Source organism: Simochromis diagramma, unplaced genomic scaffold (assembly GCF_900408965.1).
Source record: "Simochromis diagramma unplaced genomic scaffold, fSimDia1.1 OVJJ01000610.1, whole genome shotgun sequence".
NCBI lineage: Eukaryota > Metazoa > Chordata > Actinopteri > Cichliformes > Cichlidae > Simochromis > Simochromis diagramma.
The window spans coordinates 714,274-739,091 of record NW_024387063.1 but is presented as its reverse complement, the minus strand read 5'-3'; the positions used below and the strand labels follow the sequence as shown (position 1 = coordinate 739,091).

Genomic DNA, 24,818 nt, shown 5'->3' with positions numbered 1-24,818 from the left:
TAGAGGGAGCTTGTAAAGTAGGCGTGTAACTGTGTCTCTGTTTAACCTAAAAAGCTTTGTAGAACTGATGTGAAGAAGAGTAACACTGATGACTATGCAGCAGATATCTTCCACAGAGACTTAGAAAGCAGTTTAGTGTTCACAGACACTTTATGATAAAATATCTGATAGAAGTCCAGTGTGAATGCTTTCATATTTGGAACATAGTTGCTAAACTCATCAAAATACACTGAGAAAATGTACAGCATCGTCCATATTTAAAAAAAATTATATATCAATATGCTTCATGAATGATACATTATATGATACATTAAGTGATAAGGCATGTGACATATTTTTGGTGTTTTTTTGTGACACATTGCACAAAAAAAACACCAAATCCACCAACGCTTTGCTCCACAATTTCAGTCTTCATACACCATATGGACAAAAGTAGCTAGTGAGTACAGTGAGCTATCTACACATTACACCTACAGGAGCTGGTTATCAATAGAAACCCACACCATAGAGCTCCTGGCATGCAGTTTTAGTACGGATGTTAATCAACTGTAGAGTAGAGAGTCAGCAGAACATTAGCAACTTTTACGCTCTATAGGTCTCAGCACTCATCAGCGCTGTGGGTATGGCTGACAATGACTTCCGCTTTGCAATAATAACACTTACAGTTCATCGCAGAATATCTAGGAGGGGATACAGTTCACAGACATCTTGTTTGTGAAGGCAGACTGTATGACAGTGTGTTTGATTTTATACACCTGTAACAATGGGACTGAAAACATATAAAATGTATGTCTATATAAGAAGCATCCATCCATTCACTTCCGCTTATCCTTTTCAGGGTTGCGGGGGGCGCTGGAGCCTATCCCAGCTGTCCTAGGGCAAGAGGTGGGGTACACCCTGGACAGGTCGCCAGTCTGTCGCAGGGCCAACACACAGAGACAGACAACCATTCACACTGACAGTCACACCTAGTGGCAATTTGGATTGTCCAATTAACCCGTCCCCACAAGTTGCATGTCTTTGGATGGTGGGAGGAAGCCAGAGTACCCGGAGGGAACCCACACAAACACGGGGAGAACATGCAAACTCCACACAGAAAGACCCCGGCCTGATGTTGGAATTGAACTCAGAACCTTCTTGCTGTGCTGCAACAGTGCTAACCACCGTGCCACCGTGCTGCCTATATAAGAAGCAAAAAAAACCTAAAGATGTTTGTTAATTGAACACTTTTCAGTAATTTCCAGCAGCTCTGAACATTTTCAGAGAATGAACTGGTTCTTATATAGCACTTTTTTACACTACTGAAGATCTCAAAGTGCTTTTATACAACACGTCTCATTCACACAAGCACTTTTTTCTACTGTAATTCACACACATTCATCCTCCCGTGAATCCATCGTAGAGCAACTTAGGGGTGAGTATTTTGCCTAAGGATACTTTGACACACGGATCAAACCACCACCCTTTCAGCTAGTGGATGACCTGCTCTGCCTCCTGAGCTACATCCACCCTTTGTTTCAGTACTGTTTCTGAAACAAGAAGAAATATATTCAGTGGCAGATGAATGTATGCATTACTGTATTAGAGTAAACCAGTGTATGTTTGTTTAGAAAACCTCAGGTACAGGTTATAACAGTGGGCCTTACTGGTGTGGGTTTTTTTTTAAACGTAGTTATTTCACAACAATACTGAACAACAACAGAGGTGTTGGTGTTGTCAAAGATGCTCTCATCAGACTGATCCTTTAGGTAAACTAAAAGAATAAATATATTTTGCATAAGACATACCGTATCATTATAATTTAGCTTACTGAATCAAACATTGCTGAATGTCCTGAAGTGCTACTGTCAGATTCTCCCTGGTTGCCTTAACTCCTCCTCCCCAGTAAGATCCAGCTCAGACTTTAACTGCAAATACCAGATTTATCAAGCCTTGTTACTGGCATCAGTGACGACAAAAGAAAAAAGGTGGAGCATACTGCTGTGGTGTAAAGAAACCGTTTGTCTAGGCATGGAAAACAGCTGCATAAACAAAACATGTAATATGCATAAACTTTGCCTTCATTTCTGACCATGTTGGCCTTCTTCTGTGCCTTCGCTACTTGTTCTTGTTTATTAGATTTCCAACTCGCTGCATGAATCGCTCCAGTTTGTTATCAGTGCTGCTCTGTGTCTGATTCACTGAACGGGCAGACTCGCGCCTTTGCAAGGAAGAGATTCTCTCTTTGTCTGACGAATATGAATTTGCCTTCTTCTTTGACTTATCCAGACGTAGATTTTCGTTGCTAAGCAAAAACTCATACCGACTGTAGGCTTTGTCTTTTGGTCTCTGATATAAAGTCTCTCTTTCGTCACCCAGAGTGCCCTTTGAGTCTTGCTCTGCTGCAAGGGCCATCTTCTTTTTGCTCAAACGCTGAGGAGAAAATCTTGACAGTGGAGATTTAGTCTTTTCTGTCTCTGATGGACTAGTAAGGGAGCTCTGCAAACTGGGCATGCTCAGTGACTGGCTTTTTGTTGTGTGCACTGCATCAGGTGCCAGGGAATGGGCAGCCTTCAGTGGCTGGCTTACTCCCGAGGTCCTTCTTTGGAGAGACTTATTTTCATTTTTGGAAGTTTTCTTTTCATCTGATGTAGGCACTTTCATTTTCATAGAATGTTTTCTCTGTAGCGCTGCATCTTCTGGCTGTGCTTCCCCTTTTTCTGTGTGACTGCCCTTATCTTCGACTGCCCGCTGAGGTCCTGTAGATGGATTGAAGACTTCCAGAGAAGTTTCAACTTCATTAGAAATGGATTTCTTTCCTTGCCTTGAATTACCTGAGCCTGTGCTTTTGGCCACCCTATAATGCTTTCCTGTGGCTTGATCCTCAATTTCTTTTTCTGGAGATTTTACAGAGTTCTTAGGAACAACCTCCTCATCTTTGCAAATCTCACGTCTGACTTTAAGTGCTGGGTCTAAGTGAGTGTGGGAACTGTCTTTTTCTTCAGGGACCTCGGTCAAAGATTCCATTGCTCTCGGATGCTGAATGCTAACACTGCTGGACTGTAAATGAGAAGGCGTGAGTGGTGCATCACTCATTTTCTGGTCTAAATCAGCAGCTGATCTTGTCTTGGATAGAGGCTCACGCCAATCGTATGTCTGCATTGTTTTTCCATCTGAAACCACATCATGGTGAGAGGCAGAACGATGTCCATCAGTGAGCACTGGCTCTCTTTTGTTACCTCGCTTCTTGAGCTCCCTGTTTTCCTGGCTGCAGCTTTCTTGTGCCGCTAGCTCCGATTCTGTGATACTCTGCCTTACATCCAGGCCTCTTAATGAAGACATCAGTTTGGATGTTTCTGCATTCAGATACATGGACCTCAAAGACTCGTGGCTTTGCCTGAAATTGTTATAGTCCTGCAAACTGAACCTTTTTTGCCGTGTTTCTTCCATTCTGGACTTAATATCTCTCGACCTGCTGTGAATGAGCTGTGACTGATAATCATTTAAGCCTGTGTGACTGCTATATGGAGATGTCACAGGTGAGATTGCATCACATGACGCACCTGGATGCATCTCATTCTCATTAAGATAATAATCAATCTTCCAGCGGTGGAGTGATGTTTCTGAGTTGAATGGTATTAGGTTCTGGTCCGCACCGTAACGTGTCTGGTGCCGGAGGTGATGGTGCGACATCCGGTTTGGTAGAAGCACCTCCCCACCTCCCCTCGGTTTAGATCCACTTCTCCCAGGGACTCCAATGTCTTTAGTTCCCATCCTTAGCCGAGTCATGGAGTTTACCTTTTGCAGCTCGCCTCCATAACTGTGTCCTTTCACTAGGTTCCCCATTTCAGTATAGTCATACTGATGGAGCCTATCCTGGACACTCAAGCCTCTGGTCATTGTGCCAGAATTGTTGAACCTGTTGTCCTGAACACTTCTCACCACGTGCATCACCCTGGATCTCCTGTGAATCATATTAAGAGAAACCTGGCTGGAGTTTGGGCTCTCCAGAGCCAAAGTATCTTTAAGGTACAGAACAGGTGGCCTCCCGTTAAGCAAGACTGAAGAAGTTGTGGAGCAAGCATAGAGTCTTCTGAACTCTTCATCATAAGTGGAAACCAGTTGGCCTGTGACAACCAGGACCATACTGAGGTTGATTTTCTCAAAAGTCCATGTGTAGCTGAAAAACAAATTGAAGAACCAGTACAGATCATAATGATGCACAAATTTTTAAACAGTACTAATAATAAAGTCATGCATATCTTAATTATCTAAATTTTAATGTGCTTAATCCACAACTGAAACATAACAGTGGAAATAAGGGCCAACCAGGAAACACATCCAACACAACAAAAGCTATAGTAGCAGAGCATAGGACTAAAATTTAAATCATATGATGTTTGAACTTGGCAAATTCAGCAGAAAGTTTATGTGTTTCTGGTGCCTGCAACTGCCCACAGGCCACTGCATTTATTAAGTGTTCTTCTTACCTCAGCTCTGTGTGTTCTCAAACAGATAAACTAGTTTTGCTGACTTGGAAGATTTGTTAAGTTTGTCTTAGAACTTGCTCTGGGGTTTGTCTTTTTTTAAAACTTTGTTTCTCTCTTATTTTTACTGTTTCAGTAGTGAAAGTTTCAAATAATGTAACTAATCTCCGTGAGCCACGAGCTCAGGCTGCAGACTGCTCTAAACACATGCTTGCTCGATATGATAAAAGTGAGACAGAATCTTCCTAATATGGCTATTTGACCCGCCAGAAGAAAGCCAGTCTAAGTGGTGAAGGAAGGCAGCTAATCATATTTTTTTCTTCCTAGTTCACCAATTTTTATTTTTAAAAATACCAGAGTAGCACAGTGAGTTTACATGAAATTGCTTTAGGGTTTACTTAAAGTTAGCAAAGCTGCCAAGTAGAGCTAGGCCAGGCCTCTATTTCAATTTAATCACGGAATACTTTTGAACAGCACTGACTCACCTGTATGTTCCATACATAACTGTCCTGCAGTCCACAAGTATAAACTTCTGTTCCAAACCTCCATGAAACTTAAACCCCGAGCGACACTGATACTCTGGCCCCTGAACCGTCCGAACACAAAGATTCTGATGGAAAAATAAAAATGAGAATTAAGGCCAAAAATAAATCAATTTCATTTCACCTACAAGTAATATATGTAATGCTTATTTGAGAATGCATTAAGCAATCTCCATTTGTAAAATGCATTATCATGCAATGATAGAAGAACCTACTTCTGGCTTATTCACAACAGATCACAACAGTGGGAAGCTCCATGTGTTTAATTTCAGAGAGTTTTTATACCAGATGCTCATCGTAATGCAATACCAAAGGGATTTATGTCTTCATCTTTGATAAAATCAGTGATCTTTTCCTTTTTTGGTGAATGTGTAAACATCATGATACGGTAAAAAGAAGAACAAATGGAACTCAGCTGACCTCCAGGGACATCCTCACTGGCTGCAAAACTAGCCAAGGAGGCTTAATCAGGTCAAACGATACAGTGACAAAACATTTCCTTGTTCCTGATTTCTTATTTATTTATTTAGTTTTGCAAAGACAAAAGGAAATACAAAACACAGCTTTTAAATCATGATTTCACTTATTAGTGGACAAAAAGCTACCCAAATCTGGAAAAGTAATTCCCCCTAAATCTTATCTGCAAGAGTGAAAGCTACTGTGGATACTGACTGTGGCTACAAGTTGCAGAAAGTCACTTTCCCACCAAAGATTACTCCAAGTATTCTCAGGCCAGACATCATCTGGTGGTCCACTGTGCAGAAGTGCCTGTACACTGTGGAGATAATGGTACTATGGGAGGCAGCATATACAATTCAAAAGGCTCAATTATGCAGACATAGCAGCCAAAACAAAATGATGTAGCTGGTGCAACCAGGTTTCTCAAAAGCATGAGCATCCAAGTACATGCGTGGGTCTATCAGTGAACCAACACCAGTGATCAAGGGTGGCTACCTGATGACCCTGACAACAATAAGAATAAGAATAAATTTACTGATCCTTCTGTTGCTGCCTCCCCAGTGTTCAGAGGTGTTCAGCATGAGGTAGGTTTTGTGACACCAGTGGCTGAAGGCTTTTACGAGATCCCTGTGTTCAGGTTCCTGTCTGCAGTTTTAAGCAAGTTTGTCTTAGTGTAGAATCAGCTGTTCCAAGGTTTTCATGATGTGCTTTATAAGGGCCACTGGTCTAAAGTCATTTAGTTCAGCAAGATGTTTTATTTTTGGTACCAGAACAATAAAGGATGTTTTCCACAGTCCTGGCAGTAGACTCAGATTAAAAATCCTGTGGAGAGGTTGACACAGTTGGGCAACACAATCCTTGAGCAGCCTTGGACACACACCATCTGGGCTATCATAGTCTTCCTAACTCCAATCTCACCCCTGTCTGTGACAGACGAGCATGAAGGCACAGGTGTGAGAGGGGAAGTAGCTGCCGTATTAGAAATGAAAGGAGAAGGGGGAGCTTGTGCAGGAGCAGAAGGAGTTACAGTGAAGGAGAAGCAGTGGGAGTGAGTGTAACCATAAAGTTGAAGGACTAAAGAACTGCTTGAGTGCATCAGCTCTTTCCACATCACCCATAAGTGGCTGTCTTTTCTTTTTGTTTTTGTTTCTTTTTAGTATTCATTCCTTTTCACACCTCACAGATGTTGCTGTATTCTAGCTTCCTTTCTATCTTCTTTATTTACTACATTTCTGCTGTGTTCAGTCACTTCTTCAGCTCATGTTGCATCTGTTTGAGCCATTCTTTGTCACCACCTCTAAAAGCTACCTTTTTCTGGTTGATGATTGCTTTTATGTCATTTGTAATCCAGGGTTTGTTATTGTGGAAACGGTGCACAGTCTCTGTAAGTCATGACTGATGTCTGTCAATATTTCTTCAACTGTTCTCATCTGTTTCCAGCAGAACATTCAAATCTGTGCATTCAAAGCAGATAAAGGTTGTACCCCTCCCTCCTGACCACAGGACACCAGTGCTGATTATCAGGGATTCTAACATCAAGTCTTACAAGCTTAACTGCAAGGAGATTTTCAGATTAACACTGTTTTATAGTAGATAGTACAATCTTTGAACATGCATTGTTTTTCAAAGACATTACACAAGAAACAGGAATGTGATTTTTCCAGTTTAAAAATAATTCAAGCATGTGCTGGACATACTTCCTTCTAAAAGAATTACATGGAAGTAATTCAGCTTTTGTGTTATTGGTTGTGTTAGTTTTGTTTTGGGCTAACAAGTTTGGCAACTTACATTAGCTAGTTTGTTAACAGGAATATGATGCAAGCCCCTGCTTCCAAAAAAGGAGTGCTTTGATTATCATTTCAGTAATAAGTACATAATTTGAACTCTTTACTTAAATGAAAAGTGCACAAAGGCACCACATTAAATGTTGCAAGTAAATCTAATATTCGTTCATTTTGATTTATCTGAATGTAACTTCTTTACCGTGTGAAAGAACTATGTGCCACATCTTTTAAAAATGAAATGATTCCCACGTCTCACTGCTCAACACATCAGGGTCTTCAACACTCAAAAATGAAACTCAAAAACTCAAACCGAGAGCATGAAACATGAGTTCAGGGTTGTTTCAGTCATCAGGTGCAAACAGCCTGAATGTTAACTTAATTGAAACACTTTCCCCCCCCCCCAGTTTCCATTACTACTACCTTTACACAAACACATGAAAGCACGCACACCCTTTGTCAAACTCTACATGATCAAACCTGTGTGAGTTTTCCTCAGGCTGTTTTTTTGATGTTGCTAATGGCTAGGCACGCTGCAAAGAGGTCGTGAAGCCGTCACTGCGTTCAGCGCTGATGACTCTTTGTTTAGACTGTGGAAACATCATCTAATGCTGTTTAACAGGAAAATCCAGCCACACTGACAGATCTGTCCTGCGGTTGCTGCAGTTGTGTGAAAATGGCAGGTAGAGACACAGCAGGGAAATGTTGGTAAATGACTGTATTTCCATCAGGGTGTGGAGAAAATGTCAAACGTAATATTTTAAATGCTCTTTTGCCAACAGAAGAAAGGTTGTGAAGCCTCACGGGAAGCACTGGGGGAATGCAAATGTTAGACTATGTCAGATGATGTTTAACAGGTCAACAGGCATGTGTGGGCCCAATTATGGCTTTGAGTAGCAAATGTCTCCATACATGTCTACATATCTGGGTACCCCCCACCCCTCACACACACACACACCCATCCCCCCACCCCTCACACACACACTCACTGCCGAACTGACTATGACTTAGAGCGCCATGGGTTAAATAAATGCCCAGCTCTAAGATGACTCTACCTGTCTTAGTTTGGTATGTGGCTGTTGTTCACTATCAGCCACTGTGCTACTAAAGCCACCACACAATGGAGTTGACAGTTTTCAAATATTTTGCAAGATAAACATTGTTTAAAATGCTAACGTGTATACTATGCACTGGAACAGGAAAATTACATTTGGCAAGAAGTGCAGAAGAGCATGTTTACCAGAAGCCCCTTTTTATATCAGGAAAAGTGGAAAACACAAGAATAGGCCTGTTGTGTCTCCACTGTGAAATCCAGATAATCACATAGGTCTAGTGGAAGATAATACATTTTTTTTCCTGATGATTTTTATTTTTTGCAGTTCATGGCCTCAACAAGTACAATAATATCTCAGCATGGTGATAAAACATACTCATCTGATACTGTCGCCCTTTAAACCTTGTATTTCAAGGTGCCGTGTTTCTCACCTTGAGCTCTTGAATATTAATCTCCATGTCGTGTGCCATTTTGAGGAAGCTCTTGACATGGGAATCATCCAGAAGGATGTACACCACCACTCCCCTCTGTGTCGCATTGATGAGTTCTTTGAAAATGTCGCCATCAGTGAAGACATCCATTACAATGGCAATAAGCTGGAAGCACATTAGACGTGGAAATGTTTTCAATTTTGAGAAAATACAAATTATTAAGTCAAAAAATGTATGAGTAGTCAACATCAGGACTTGTATAGTAGAGATGACTTTCCACACAAAATTAACTGTATCATTGTGCAAAACACCTTCTTAACTTGAAATAATCTTTTATGCAACACAAATAATGTCATTACTTCTGATGCATGCAAAGAGAAGTAACTGCCAACTGTATATATGCAGTTATGTGAAAAAAAATCTTTTATTTTTAGAGTTTATGTACTGGGCCATAATAAAAAAAATCATCTGGTCCTTAGCAGGTCTTAGAATTAGGCAAATGCAACCTCGTGTTGGCTAATCTGTGACATTTTGCACAGTTTCATTATTTATTTAACAAAAATTAAGCTACAATGCAGAAGCAGTATCTAAAGTATAAGAATGCGGACTAATTTGTTTTACATCCTTTTTGCTTCCATAGAAATGTGGAGGATAATTAACAGGTTCTGTTACTATAAGGTCATCAGCAAATGTGAGTACCTCTATAACAGCAGATGTTTTAACAGTTTGCTGTTTTGGCACATTGAGGGGGTGAGAACACAATTCCAGGGAGGAAAGACATCAGCAATGATCTTACAAAAACAACTGTTGCTCCCCATCAATCTGGGTGGGTTATGAAGCATTTCTAAACAACTGGAATTCCATCACTATACAGTCAGAAACAGTATTCAAGTGGAAAAAAGTCGCCAGTGTTGTAGTGCACATCCTAGCAAATTTAATTTAAGTAAGACTGTTTAATGCTCAGAGAAACTTCAAACTTCATAATAGTACAGTTAGAAAAAGACTAAATAAACACAAAATGTTTGAGAGGATCCAGGAGGAAACCTCTTCTCTCCAATAAGCACATGGCAGCATAGTTTAAGTTTGCAAGGTTGCATCTGAACAAACCAAAGGACTTCGGGAACAATGTCCACTGGACAGACAAGACCAAAGTGAAGATGTTTGGACATAATACACAGGACCACACATTTGGTGAAAACCAGACACCTCATACCAGCTGTCAAGCAGGAGAGGTGATGATTTTGTGGCAAAAGGGGAAACTATATAGTTTGTATCTCACTGACATGACCAAATGTTTAACAGTAAGAAGACAACAAGCCCAAAGAATTAGAATTAAAAGCAAGTGTACTTTCTTTGTCAGGTGACCGTGAATGAGTAAAGCTTCGTGAGCAGACTCACTTTTTATATTGTGATTTACTGAGCACCTTTGCTTGTGATATTTTTTGTTGTTATGAATTCTGTAAATTAGACAAGTGGTTTGCTAAAGAGGAAAGACAGATTTTTTTTTTTTAATCAAATATCAGACAAAGTTTTACCTGTTTCAACAGAACTGTTACCTACGTCATTTCATGATATATATTTATGTATAGGTACTTTTATTTTGAAATGAGTTAGATTTCACCTTTAATGGGTAGCATCTAAATATGTTCTGCCAGTTATTATGTGGTAGAACAAAAAAGGTCACTTTCACAGTTACGGCAAGTATAATGATTTATTTTTTGTGTCAGCATTTCATATATCAGTGCTTTCATATGAATTTAAACAAGTATTTAAACATGTACTTGATCACAGGGAAAACTATTTTTTTAAAGAGTGGTCTATTCAATTGTTGGTTTGCAGTTGGTTTAATTCGTTTTTCTGTAATCAGTTTAATGCCAACCAATCCTATCTGATCCTACTGTGGTATTTTGCTACAATGTTGACTACAAGAATTAATGTTAATGTTTCACAGTGATACTTTTTCCATCTCATTTGACTGATCTTTTAACTAATTTGAAAGCAACAGTATCCTTATTGTTGTATCTCATCATTTTTTGTTTAGTAGATCCTGTGATTCAGTAAAATCTTCAGATGTTTGCAGTCTTTATTGGAGCAGTTTTTCCTACACTGCATACATGTGCACAGAAAAAAGCTCTTCTCTTTACTCATTACTATAATTACTTATTTCTAAATTATAATAAGCACTTTTTAAATGACTTAAAGGTAATCATTAAGTTTAATATTATAGGTTTAAATAAAAAGGAAAATTCCAGGAAGTGTGAGGTAAAAAAGCAAAAAAACAGTGTGTCTGTTTGTGACCTCCACGGGATCCTACAAGATCATCTCATTAAAAGACAGTGATTTGAAGACTAGATTAAACATACAGCAACAAATTGCAAAAGCAGTGCAACAGCACTCATTTTCTACTCTTTCTACAGCAGATAACTGCACGGGAAGTACAAGATGAAAAAGCTTCATGAAGCAGGTTCCTGGGGAAAAAATAGGAAATGGAAAACTGCAGTGACTTGCTGCTCTAATATAATATTACTAATATTTCTAGTCATGAAATGCATTTTAAGCATAAATACAAATTTCCACCAGGTTGACGTCACTGTTACCGCTTCATGATAGCTACAGCTTTAAAGAACATTGCTGCAACAATGTTTCTGTGAATGTTGAACTGCTAAATACTTTTTCTCTGAAACCTGCCAAAGTTAGTGCAGCCTACATGAATTCAGACTGGCCACTCGCCTGCCTCACACGTCACAAAGCAAAAAGCTGCACAGTAATGATTGACTTCCATCGCGTACATTTTCATGATAACAAAAGTTCAGTTGCCATAGTAGTTAACTGCTTCAAACATTTGAACTGGTGTAGTCAGCTGATTGTGTGGGTTAATGTATGTTTAGCCCTTCCCTGCAGTCTCCTGTGTATGCAGAGAACTATGCAGAGGTGTTTATACGCCTACGCAAAACTACACCTTTCACTAGGAATTTGTACTATTGATAAACTATTGTCTTTGTTGATTCCTCCACCTGATAGATGAGGCGTTATTTTCTGCCACTGGCCCAGGAGCATTTCTTTTGTTTATATCGCAGTGCTGAGGCCTCACCTTCTGCGCAGCCTGAATCTGCTTCCGAACCACCTCTTTAATTGTTGGTGTGTTCTGTCTGGGTGGGTGAAACAGCAGGCTAATGCTGGTCTCTATACCCTCCAGCGCGACCCCTGGCCAGCCCAAATCCAAGTCTGGCACCTCCTCTTCCGACTCAATTGGGAAATAGGTGGAGGGTCTGACCTCGTCTGTGCTGCGTCTCCCCTCTGAATCATCCTCCACAACCGGTAACTCTGCATTTTCCAAAATGAACACAGTCTCTTCCTCTGAAAGGAAGTGGTTGATCTGCTCAGCTCGAAGGAACTCTTCATAGGCTTCTTTGCCGCCACATAGTAGAGCATAAATGGCTAGACGATAGGATTCTTTATAGTGCGGCTGAATGTAATCTGAACAGTCCTCTTCAAGTGAAGACAGGCATGACAGATTGGACTCCATGGATGCGAGAACCCCTCTGAGTGTGCAGCAGACTTCTTCTTTACCTTAAATGTGACACACACTATTCTGTTACAGGGTTCACTGAGTTAAACTTACATTTTAAAGTCAAAAAAGAGATAATTAGGAAAGAAAATATTATGTGTATGACTTTAACATTTTTATCTGCATTGCTGAGTTGTAATATGTAATCTTTAACTAATTATTAAACATGAACAGGACAAACATGAGACAACTGTCAACATACAATTTTTACATAACACTACAGAGCTTTGGAACAAACTTTTCCAGCCAATCACAGAAAAATGTAAGACTATTTTATTTTCAGTGCATTTAGTTGTTGTCTTAAACAAACTTAGACATGCAGATAATTTTATTACCATGGTGTCATACAAGAAATGTTTCTGTTATGAAATACCTGTTAGCTCTTAGGGAACCAAAAAGGTACATGTGGTTCAGCACAAACACGTAAACAATATGAGGCATGTGCTTACTTCTTCAGTAACTACTGTAAATTGTCAGGAATTCAACACACTTTCAGCGACATAAACAAAGAGACTTACTTCATAACTGGCCAAAAAGAATCCTGGTCTTCCTGATTAATCAGAGGCGAGAAACTTTAAACCAGCTTAAAAAGTTAAAACCTGTCAGTCCTGGTGTCGGTACTCTCTCCAGCATAAGCCGGTAAGTGCTAAAGGTGCGGATTCGTGAACTCTGTACAAACGAATAGCCTGTTGTACCTGCTCTGTTTGCTCGGCTGACAGCTACAGTAACAAACCCCACCCACCTCAGCTCACCTGGCTTTCAGAGGCAGGTTGGCTTGTCTCGCAAGTTGTCATGCAGTCCCTTGGAGTCTGGCTACACGTACACATTTTTACTTTTGGCTTCATTAACTGTAGCCGAAGGATTTGTGTTATCTCTTCTAGGGTGAGGTGTAGCAGTGATTACTGACAAAGACAACAAAAGTAGGTTGAGAAGTAAAGTTTATTGCCATCACAAAGCACTGGGGAGGAAGACATAATGTGTCACAGACAGAAGAGCCTCTCAGGTACAGAGACAAGGGCTGTGAATGTTTTTGTTCACAGACAAACTAACCCTGGGAGAAGAATGGCTGGAGCACAAACACAGTAACCTGGTATTTGCACATTTTCACCCAGGTACTAACATTACCCCACGTCTGTACCTGCTGACTCCCACTTTGATACTGGTGTATTACAACTTGGATCTTATTTTTGTAGGTTTTGATATTATTTGCTTTGTTTTGTATAATATCACACTCTTTGACATAAGTGCTAAATGTAGGGAAACACAGTAACAGAGAAGATTAAGATTAAAGCACTGAAACTGGAGCTTAAACCTAAAATATTTACTATTTTCTTTAATTTTGTCCTCTAAAACTCTGCTTATCTCTTTGTAAGAAGGTTCACTGACTTGCTTTTTTGTGTCACTAATACCCAAGTTGTAATAGAGCATAAATATCCTTTGACATCCACAATTTGTTGCAGGCATTTCACTGACATTGCATAGTGGAAGGTGCAGCTTTTAAAACTTTGTAATGAATATACACGGACATTTTATGTTTCTCAGTGTTTTTCTTGTGTTAAAAGGAACCACTTTAAAGACATATGATGGCCCATACATGACTGTGAGGTGTAGTCCAGAGTAAGCAGCAGTTTTCGAAGTGGGACTTTGACGTTATCTAAATCTAAATAAACTTTAAAGTAAGAGCTCATTGTTTCACACTCATGCTTATAAATCAGTGTTGCTAACAGTGAACATTAACCCCCTCAGGCGTCACCACCGCATTCTACTTCCTGGGTGGAGTTGGAGACTTCATGAATCTGGGTGGGGTTGGAGACTTAACGCTGCGTGGTGGAGTAGGAGACTTCGGGGTAGGGGTTGGAGACTTGGAGATTGGAGTGGAGGCTGGAGTTGGGCTCTTCATGGATGGCGCTGGGGTCTGGGTTTTAGAAGGGGTGGGGGTTGGGGTCTTGGAAGGGGGAGCTGGGGACTTTGGCAGCACAGGCGTGGTGGCGGCTGCTTTGGCCTGCCCCAGTTTGGGCTCAGGGATCTTCTCTCCGTGCCTGTAGACGCTGACAGTGATTTCCACAAACTCACCACCATACTTGTTCCGTACATTGATGCTGTACTTTCCGGAGTCTTCGGGGGTGACTTTGTTAATGACGAGGCTGGCAAATTTGCCACCGTCAAACGTGACCCTGGTGTGCTCAGTGGAAGCGACTTCCTGCTCGTTCTTGAACCAGGTGACCTCAGGAGTAGGCTCGCCCCACACGGTGCAGGTGAGGCTCAGGGACTAGAAAGGACCAACAGTCAACTCAAACCAAAATATATTCACAGAATACGATTCATATTTTAGGTTTGTTACATTCTTACACAAAGATTTATTTATTCATGTGTTTATTAAACTAATGAAAATTGTTGTAATCACTTGACATAATGAGGTCAGACATTATAGTATTTATTTATTATTAACTCTGACCCACAATTTGAAGTTGAAGTTGGCATTTCTTTTTAAACGTTTTTAGAATGAACCTTAAACTGCAGACTAAATATGAATTGAGGCATGACATCTGAACAAAAGCCAACCAAAGAAGTGTTTTGTCAATACTGTTATCAATACTGTACGCAACAGTACATCTCAGACTATAGTGTAACACAGGGGTGGGCAACTCCAGGCCTCCAGGGCTGGTGTCCCTGCAGGTTTTAGATGTGTCCTTGAACCAACACAGCTGATTCAAATGGCTAAATTAGCTCCTCAACATGTCCTGAAGTTCTCCAGGTAACGAACTAATCATGTGATTTAGGTGTGTTGACCCAGGGTGAGATCTAAAACCTGCAGGACACCGGCCCTCGAGGCCTGAACTTGCCCCTGGTGTAACAGGTCTGAGCTGCTGAGTGCTTTTTCGTCATTCAGCTCTTTTCGCTCTCTGTGTTTATCCACCACTCTGCATTTAATCATTACTCAAGCATCATCTTCCACAACATGTCTTTTCTCCCTCTGTGAAAAGACACGTTGATTGCCGAGTTTGGAAAATGTTTACCTTCTCTTCCATAATGGTGACCACATCAGGTAGACCACCAACCACTCTACCACGGTCTGAACAGAAAAAGAAAAAGTCACTTTTCACTCCCAGACTTAGAAATCAAAGATCTTAAAACTACAGCAATCTGTCTTTTTACATTTATTGTGTAGTGTTGTTATTGTGCACTAGTAGATCAAGTCTGAGATGTTCAGGGGGAGGAAGAGGAAGAATGAGTAAGACATTCATTTCTACTTTGCCTTTAAAATAAAATACCTTGCCCACAAATTCCTGTGAAAATGTTCAGAATGCTTAAAGAGCTGTCGAGGGCACTTGTGATTATCAATTTTTTGTCCTTGTAAGATGTGCGCTTAGTATAAACAGCCGAAAAAATAATTAATCAATGTACCTTTATTGAAAGATACATGAGGAATCTCTCTCAAACAGTCTCAATACAAGTTGTGAAATACTCACTCTTCTCAGCGAATGCAGCCGCCCTAAAAGACGAAGAGGAAATTCGATTTGATTTAAATTTGACATGATTAAAACCGCATGTCTACAAACTTGTAACATCAAAACACTTACTTAAGTCTTAGGTACTCCTCATAGGCATCTGTATATGCTACAAAAATGATTACAATGGAGTCAATTTTTCAAAGACAAAAGGTTTCACATCTTAGAAACTGCAAAATAAATAGACAAATAAATAAGACAATCACAGCAAAAGAGAAAAACTGTAATGAAAGCAAATGGTGGCACAGATGGAGGTTTTTACCTTGTCCAGAGAGGTCAAAAGTCCGGGTGTGGGTCTTGACGCCATCTGAGATCTCCATGGAGTAATGACCCTTCTCCTTATCGGACGGATCGCAGATCTGCATCCAGGCCATCTCAGCTGTACCGCCAATCCTCATCTTCTCAGAGGAGGCAATCTTACTCTCCCTGCGGGTTTACATCATGGATCTCAAAACTTAGTTATTAATTCATACAGAGTGAAAAAACAAACACAGACATTTCGTAGGCTGCTTTCAAATGTGAGATATAGTGACTCTAAGGCATAATGTCTGTGTGCTTTTACACCCCTTTAAAAACTAGCAGTGCTTCTCTACAATATTAAACACTCCTGATCAAAGTTGGACACAAACAACCCCCACAAGTGACACATTTGCATGAAATCTCCTTTTGCTAACTGAGCCACTGAGCCACCCACAGAACTACTCAAAACATCTGTGTTTGAAGTGTTTCATAGAAAATTTGTTTCAAAAGATGTTATGATTCAATGCTGTCTCACATGCAGCAGCCTGGGTAAGCTCACAGACTGCCTATAAGTGTCTGTGAATAGTGAACTTTTGTTCCATATAAACAGTAAAACAAAATATCTCAATAAGTAAAATAGCTAAACCTTAAAATGATAAACTAAAAAGAGATATTTGAGTAATCTACAATATTTAAATTCACGACTGTACTTGTGCTTCCAGACGGTTTTCATCTCCTCTGTATAGTAGTTCATGTAGCACTGCAGTCTAATGCCCTCTGGAGTACACTGCAACACCAGCTCAGAAGCAGATGCACCTAAAGACAACCACCAAGAAACGCACAGGCACCAACAACAGGGAAATGACTTCAGAATGTCATCACAGCCTCGTCTCTTAGCCAAAGCAGACTTAATGTAAATTTGTGTATTTAGAGAAAAGCTGGGGTTCTCAGAATTGTTTCCAGGTTAACATGTACACGTACTTTATCCTTCTGAACCAGTTTCCAGCTCTGTCAGCATCAAACTGCAGCAGTACTGTTGCAGCTGACTTTGGTGCAGCTTTTCCACTGGACTTTTCTTAAGAAAGGCACTTCTAGTGTATATATATATATATATATATATATAAATATATATATACATATATATATATAAATATATATATATTAGGGGTGCAACGATATTCATATCGATATTGAACCGTTCGATACAGTGCTTTCGGTTCGGTACGCATATGTATCGAACAATACAACATTTTTAATTTATTTTATCAACTTTCCTTCTGACGATGCTGTCTGTGTTGAGCGCTCAGTGAATCTGCGTTCGACTACTCCGCCTAGGCTGCACTGTCGAGCGCAGATCCACTGAGCGCTCAACACAGACAGCATAGTCAGAAGGAAGAGCGCAGGGCAAGCTAGCAAGACAGAAGTTCAGCTCTCCTTGCAACATGGCAAATTGAACCTCCCCCACCCTCATTCAGATCTGGCGTTTGGAATTATTTTGGTTTTCATGTGACGTATGACCCTGAAGGTAAGCGAGTCATGGACTAAAGTAAAACAGTATGTTGGATGTGCCATGCAATGCTCAATTACATGGGTGGGAAATGGTGTGTTATCGCAGTTAGCTCGTTAACGTGTTGGCCGTCTAGCCCCATGCACGGGGTGATCGGCGGTAGCTCGTTAACGGAGATTTGCCGTGTTGTGGCGTTAAGGTCATTTCAACGAGATTAACCTGAAAGCACTAGTGGGAACACAACGAATATGACTGCACATTTACGCCGACATCATCCTAGTGCAAAGACAAAAACAACAAGCATGCTACTAACTTTAGCCGAGTCATTTAGACAGCTGTTAGCACATGATTCTCCTTATGCTGCTGAGAATATAGCTCAGAAGAAGCGGATAGTATAGCTTTTATTTTGGAAAGAGACATTTCTCTGTAATAAACTCTCTTTTCCAAAGATGAGTGATTCCTCAATCAGATACAGGGCTCGCAATATCGCTAGCCCGACGTCCTGGGGCTAGCGATTTTTTCAGTCGGGCTACCAAAATCTATCTCTTCCCTGCCTGTCGGGCTATTGTAGGAAAAATATATGTCAATGCTTTTGCATTCTTTCAGAAATGTAGCTGGGTAATTATGTCATTGGCATCGGTGAGCCACTGTCAATATGTGACATATTGAAATCGCGTTTGAATTTGCGCTTGTTTTTTTGCTTTCACTTTGTAATCTTGCGAACTGTGTATAGAGAGCGACAGCACTGATCTGTGAGTGATGATAATTTGTGCACCAATTTCTCTGACATCGTCTTATTAATCGTTAGCTTACTATGCAAACATGACAAGTGAAATCTCCCGCAGCAAGCTTAAACATGTGAGAGGTTGATCGCGCAGAGAATCGCTGAGCTTATGTGAGTGCGTGTGTAAAAGCAGCAGGATATATATTTGACTACGATGACCTGGATGACTGAGAACCTTCACAGACAGATATATATTTCAGTTCTGCTGAGCCAAATAAGACAGGTCAGGGTGAAGAAGTGACAGCCAAAGAAAAGCTTACCACAAAACAGAGAAGTTATGACAAATCAGACTATAAGGCAAAAAGAAAGTGCAGCTTTATGGTTTCATGGACAAAAGAATTTCTGTGGCTGCAATATGACGAGCTAAATAACCAGGGCTGCACATAAGTGGTCCGCAGGTGCGCATTCGCTGTCAAAATAAAAAACACGCACAAGGGTTAGGGTTAAATTTAAAAACTGTACTTTTGAGTTAAAATATATATTTATAATTTTAATAAATGACAAATTAAAAAGGCATGAACATTTTTTTTGTATCGAAAAAATATCGAACCGTGACACCAAAGTATCGAACCGAACCGTGAATTTTGTGTATCGTTGCACCCCTAATATATATATATATATTTATTGGGGTGCAACGATACTCGTATCGATATTGAACCGTTCGATACAGTGCTTTTGGTTCGGTACGCATATGTATCGAACAATACAAAATTTTTAATTTATTTTATCAACTTTCCTTCTGACGATGCTGTCTGTATTGAGCGCTCAGTGGATCTGCGCTCAACAGTGCAGCCTAGGCGGAGTAGTCGAACGCAGATTCACTGAGCGCAGGGCAAGCTAGCGAGACAGAAGTTAAGCTTTCCTTGCAACATGGAAAATTGAACCTCCCCCACCCTAATTCAGATGTGGCATTTGGAACTATTTTGGTTTTCATGTGATGTATGACCCTGAAGGTAAGCGCGTCATGGACTAAAGTAAAACAGTATGTCAGATGTGCCATGCAATGCTCAATTACATTGGTGGGAACTAGTGCGTTAGCACAGTTAGCTCGTTAACGTGTTGGCCGTCCAGCCCCACGAACGGGGCGATCCGCGGTAGCTCGTTAACGGAGATTTGCCGTGTTGTGGCGTTAACGTCATTTCAACGAGATTAACGCTGACAGCACTAGTGGGAACACAACGAATATGACTGCACATTTACTCCGACATCATCCTAGTGCAAAGACAAGTGGAAGCAGACAAAAACAACAAGCATGCATGCTACAAACTTTACCCGAGTCATTTAGACAGCCGTTAGCACATGATTCTCCTTATGGGGACCTGATATGTTTAATATGCTGCTGAGAATATAGCCCAGAAGAAGCGTATAGTATAGCTTTTATTTTGGAAAGAGCCATTTCTCTGTAATAAACTCTCTTTTCCAAAGATGAGTGATTTCTCGATCAGACAAATTAAAAAGGCATGAACTTTTTTTTTTTGTATCGAAAAAATATCGAACCATGACACCAAAGAATCGAACCGAACAGAACCGTGAATTTTGTGTATCGTTGCACCCCTAATATATATATATACATATATATACATATACTGGCCTATGCAGCAAAGACATTTTAACAGTTTGAGATGCTGTGTAAGTTAGCTGATCCAACCTACCAGCGATCTGGGCGATGGCATTGATGATGTCATCAAACACTGGAAATCAAAGTGGGAAAAACGACACAATGAATACAGTACAGAAACCTAATATGACAATACCAAGAGCTAATAGCTGACCCATCACAACACTAAAAATGTACCTTTGCCTGAAATGTCAAACACAGATGTGTCCTTTCCTCTGTCGTCACCGAGTACTGCCTTGTAAACACCATGATCTTTTCTGGAGAACTGAATAAAAACAAGGTTATTTTATATTACATTATATTTTTCAGCGTGGATTGTGCAGATGTTACCAGTGGGAGGGGAAGAGCACAGGATCCAGACATGACATTGGGGGGAGTATCTGGAACAATCTCCTCATCGTCTTTGTACCAGTGTAAAGTTGACTCCTTCTTCACATTAGCCACCTGACAAGTACAAAGATTAAAGGATTTTGTTTTTACAAGAAAGCAAAGCAATAAGAAGTGAAACAGAATCAATGAACATGTGGAAAGCACATCTGACATGTGGTTCAGAGTTACAGGAAATCCTACATAATTACGTGGTTTTGTTACCTTGCAGACGAGCATAACAGTACAATCCTCGGTGACAGTAAAATATAGATACTCAGAGAAATGTGGGCCTACAAGGACAAGAACAAAGAACCACATGAATGACATAAATTAAGGCCGCACACATCTCGAAATTCATTATTTTACTCAAACTTGCTTACTACTTGTGCCAAAGTTTTTTTTTATGTCATCAAAAATATTCATACCTTGCTTCCTAATGTGCTCTTTCCTCTGAAACTCAGCCTCCTTCAGAGCAGCCTTGAACACTGAATGAGTAAAAAACAGACACAGATGAAATGCTCGCTGTGCTGCCCTTTTGGTTGGTGCAATCAGAGAAACAGAGGTTTTTATAAAAGTTTCCAAAGCAGTATCCCAACACGAGTTATATGGACTTCTATGTGAGAGATGGAAAACTCTCACCATCTCCGACCAGGACCAGAGAGCTCTGGGTTTTGGCCTTGCCATCATGGATCTGAACAGTATATGTGCCCTCACTGGCTCTGGTGAAATGATCCACTGTCATCTGGATGATTCCAGTGGCCACATCGTGACTGATCTTCTGTCCCTAAGAGGAATAAAATGATGAAAATATTAAACTATGAGAATTTCAATGTGTTTAACTACTTTTGCCACTCATTTGTAAAAAAGAAAAGACTACTTTACAGTATCTGTTCTGCTTTTAAGAAACTAGAATAATATAATAAAAGATTTGTAAAGTTTCCTTGTCTTTGTTCAAGTTACATATGGGTTCCTTTACATATTTAGCTAAACTTTACTTTTCTTAGTAGTCATATTATCATGTGGAAACATTTTATTTTGAATGAAACTAAAGAATAAAAATGAAGTGAACCTGAGCTGACTGCTTGGCAAGAATGATGTTTGTGTGTTTGTCTGGTTGGGTTTTTCTGACTGAATGCTGTTTGAGATCATATCAGTTCAAGAATGATGTGAACCAAAGCTGGGAAAAAGGAGAACAAGAAATGCAGGAAGTTTTACTCTTAAGTCCTCAACTTCATATTTATGTCATGTAATGGAATGTGTAGAATGAAAGTCCAAAACGCAAACTTCAGATGTAGACTCGATGAAACAAAAGGCCAGCTACTGATTTAGCTGATGAAATCCAACTTAGATGCAAACTGAAGTTAAATAATACAAGATGCAAAGTAACTAAATCCAGGAAACCAGAAACATTCCAGGAAACAGAAAGGGAAATATGACATGACAAGTAAACACACCCAAACTAAGGCTTTAAATACACACAGGGCGGCTGTAGCTCATGAACAGGTCATCCACTAATCGATCCGTGGCCGTTCTAGTCTTCATGCCAAAGATGTGGAACCTTGAGCTGCTCTCGATGCGTGAATTGTCAGAGAAAAAGCACTTAGATGTAGTGCATGTTTAAATGTGTGCGTGAATAGGTGAATTAGACATGCTGTAGAAAGCGCTTCGAGTCCTCGGGTACAATAGAAATGCACTATATAAGAACCATTTACCAGTTACATGCAGACACAGAGGGCAATCAGGGATGAGTGAAAACACCTGGGTAACAGAAAACAGCTGAAACCAATCAAAGACAATAATACAGGGGAAGTGAAACAAAATACAACACGAGACATAAATGACTATCAAAATAAAACAAAATAAAACACCCAAACAGAGAACACCTAACAGAGGAGACAACTTGACCAGATACACACAGACACTGGGAAGGCTAAAGGCTACACAAAGTGTCAGAAAAATAAAAAATGTTAAAGATTAACAGAAACCATATTACAAAGATAGTAAGAACTTAAGACTAAACATGGAGACATTACTAAAAGAATAAAATCATGAAAGTGATAAACTAAACTCTAAATAATCAAACTCAAACAACTAAAATCAAAATAGAGGATGCTTAATGACTAATAAGAATTTAATGTCCTAAAAGCAAGAGTTCAAAATATCTCGATGCGTGGGAATGTTCAATCATTCAGGTAAGAAAATCCCCAAAAGTTGATTCTGTTCATCTGGATGTAGCATTTTCGGTGGGAGAAATGACAGTGGGATGACTGACGAAACGCTTCTCCCACTGAGAACGCTACGTCCAGATGAACAGAATCAAGAATTCAAGATGTGTGATTGTATTTTTCTATTAGGACTGAAGAGACACAGAAGAGAAGACATACAACTCACTCATAATTAAATTTCACACTCACTCATTTCTGAAAGGTCGACACCTTACCTCCCCACTCGTGACTTCTTTGTCGTTGACAATGAATCTATAGGACACAGATGGTGAAAGTTTGACTGCCTGCAACCAGAATCGCACGTGTCCTTTCTCCAGAACCTCATAGTTCAGACCATGTTTCAGAGGAACAACTGAAAAAGAAAAAGACATTTAAAAATTAAATTAGTAAGAAACAAACTGGATGTAAATAGGTTTGATGGGGAGGCACAACACTCACTCGGATGTCTGATGGCATAGCTGAGCTCCAACATAGTGTTCAGGGCTGCAGGAAAGATTCAAGAAAACAAATATACTCATAAAGAAATAATTCGGAGCGAGAAGAACTAAGAGGCTCTGAATTATGAAATCTGATGTTTTTATGACTGCTTTTGACATATAGAGCAACTTGTAGACATGACTGACCATCCTCAGTGAGAGTATGGCTGGCAGAGACTCCATCTGTGTCAGTGACGATGACAGAGTATTTGCCCAAATCATCTTTATCAGGGTTAGTGAAAGTAAGTCTGGACCTGTGAAATAAAGGTAACATCCATTACAGTCAGGACATTTAAAGCAGTTTTCAACTGGGATTCAACAGGATGTCAAACAAAAATTCTTTCACAAGTCACTGTAATTAATTCTTACTATAAATTTAATTTCCATTCAAATTTGCTGTTATTTAAAACAGTGGGTTTGTTACAGTGTCATGTTACATATCCTAATGGTATAGTCCTCACTATTTCCTCATACTCTTATTAAAAATATTCTGGTACATTTTGGTCAGTCAAACTTTTTTTACTTTAAACTTAAATCAGTAAATTCCCATTAAATGCTAAGGCAATATAATCACCTGTGACTTTTTGGCCAGCAAAAAATGCAAAAAAGTGGCCAATAATGAGGTTTTTTAGAAAACACTTGAATGAACTATTAGCTTTTTGAATGGAAACATAAAAACTTGATCCGGCTGTGTTTCATGTTTTCATTTTGAGTTCACCGAAGCAAGATGACAAAGCAAACTAGTTCAGGCCCCGAGGGAGAAGCTCATTGTTTGCGCTGGTGTATTTACTGAATGATTCATTAGATTCGTCCCGCTGTCACAAACGAAGGACACAGAACAAAGTCAAAGCTCAAAGATCAAGCCTACGTTCTGCCTTTAGTTGTGACAGCCACTCTGGGACAGTCACTGATGGGTTTGTAGTTCTTCGACCACACAAACTTGGACGTCTCGCAGATTTCACAGGCCTCAAGAGACAGGAAGACATCTCCAGTCTCCTCATCCACACCAGCCACAATCTCCTTTGTGCCTGCAAATTACAGGTGAAACCCTCCAGTGAGTAATAACAAAAATAAAATACTCGCTGTCATAAAACTGAGCTGTCAGATAATCTGTGTGGTTTTAATTCTATAGTTAGTGTCATAAATTAAACTGATAATCATGATATGAACAAATTCAATTTGCATTGCAGTAATTTGCATGTGTTTGCAGGGAGAAGTGATCGAAGATATTCACCTTCCAAAGTGTGTACACATCTTTTCAATGATATGTCAAATATTACAAAGTAAGGGAGAAAGCATTACTATGTGTCTGTAGAAATGAAAAAAGTAAACTACATGAAAGCACTACAGCCTACATGTTTAGACTGTGTGAGAGAAATTCCCAAAATACTGTGATACCACACATAAGTTTTCATTTGTATATGAAATTTGATATCTCTAGTGAATGCTAAAGTTCTCTACTTAAAAATGCTTAACTGTAATTATCAGTGGTTTTGTGTTTTATGTCTGCTCATACGATGTCTAAGTATTTTAATAAAAGACAATTATCATGCTGTCGTCTCACATGTCTCTGAATGTTTTGCCAATATAAAGGATAAAGTGCAGAGCTGGCTGCACACATTCAGTTTGTTTTCATCACCTGGAATAGCTTTAGCACAGACCGGCTCTGACAACTGGGAAGGTTTTCCAACACCGTGTGCATTGACAGCACGGACTCTGAACACATAGCTTTCACCTTCCTCCAGTCCAGTCACCTACGAAAACCAGGGAAATATCATCACATGGAGAG

The 24,818-nt window shown here is 39.8% G+C and overlaps 2 protein-coding genes across 8 annotated transcripts in view; both read right to left on the bottom strand.

Moving 5' to 3' along the window:
• Positions 1 to 1,358: 1,358 nt before the first annotated feature.
• Positions 1,359 to 13,107, bottom strand: LOC120742081 (protein FAM83B-like). The gene is made up of 5 exons (XM_040045231.1): positions 12,820 to 13,107; positions 11,825 to 12,303; positions 8,734 to 8,898; positions 4,952 to 5,076; positions 1,359 to 4,159 (listed from the first exon to the last, which is right to left on the bottom strand). The coding sequence occupies exons 2-5, from the start codon at positions 12,257 to 12,259 to the stop codon at positions 2,098 to 2,100; spliced, it is 2,787 nt and encodes a 928-aa protein (XP_039901165.1). The 5' UTR covers positions 12,260 to 12,303; positions 12,820 to 13,107; the 3' UTR covers positions 1,359 to 2,097.
• A 115-nt stretch (positions 13,108 to 13,222) lies between these two features.
• myom2a (myomesin 2a) overlaps positions 13,223 to 24,818 on the bottom strand; it is a 45,787-nt gene continuing 34,191 nt past the window's right edge. For all 7 annotated transcript variants that reach the window (XM_040045223.1, XM_040045225.1, XM_040045220.1 and 4 more), the window contains 17 exons: positions 24,669 to 24,783; positions 23,898 to 24,057; positions 23,177 to 23,283; positions 22,992 to 23,036; positions 22,769 to 22,905; positions 20,968 to 21,112; positions 20,754 to 20,813; positions 20,551 to 20,618; positions 20,290 to 20,403; positions 20,137 to 20,224; positions 19,994 to 20,032; positions 16,761 to 16,866; positions 16,073 to 16,236; positions 15,883 to 15,919; positions 15,772 to 15,794; positions 15,319 to 15,374; positions 13,223 to 14,570 (listed from right to left, as the gene is read on the bottom strand). In XM_040045223.1, coding sequence (XP_039901157.1) covers positions 14,064 to 14,570; positions 15,319 to 15,374; positions 15,772 to 15,794; positions 15,883 to 15,919; positions 16,073 to 16,236; positions 16,761 to 16,866; positions 19,994 to 20,032; positions 20,137 to 20,224; positions 20,290 to 20,403; positions 20,551 to 20,618; positions 20,754 to 20,813; positions 20,968 to 21,112; positions 22,769 to 22,905; positions 22,992 to 23,036; positions 23,177 to 23,283; positions 23,898 to 24,057; positions 24,669 to 24,783 — 1,971 coding nt within the window. In that variant the 3' untranslated portion in view covers positions 13,223 to 14,063. The remainder of the gene's footprint in view (positions 14,571 to 15,318; positions 15,375 to 15,771; positions 15,795 to 15,882; positions 15,920 to 16,072; positions 16,237 to 16,760; positions 16,867 to 19,993; positions 20,033 to 20,136; positions 20,225 to 20,289; positions 20,404 to 20,550; positions 20,619 to 20,753; positions 20,814 to 20,967; positions 21,113 to 22,768; positions 22,906 to 22,991; positions 23,037 to 23,176; positions 23,284 to 23,897; positions 24,058 to 24,668; positions 24,784 to 24,818) is intronic.

Excerpts from the sequence above, each read along its gene's own strand:
- LOC120742081 (XM_040045231.1), bottom strand. The coding sequence starts at position 12,259 with ATGGAGTCCAATCTGTCATGCCTGTCTTCACTTGAAGAGGACTGTTCA. Across the intron at positions 8,899-11,824 it reads AGATTCAGGCTGCGCAGAAG|CTTATTGCCATTGTAATGGA; the intron begins GTGAGGCCTCAG and ends ATGTGCTTCCAG. Across the intron at positions 4,160-4,951 it reads GTTATGTATGGAACATACAG|CTACACATGGACTTTTGAGA; the intron begins GTGAGTCAGTGC and ends TTTGTTTTTCAG.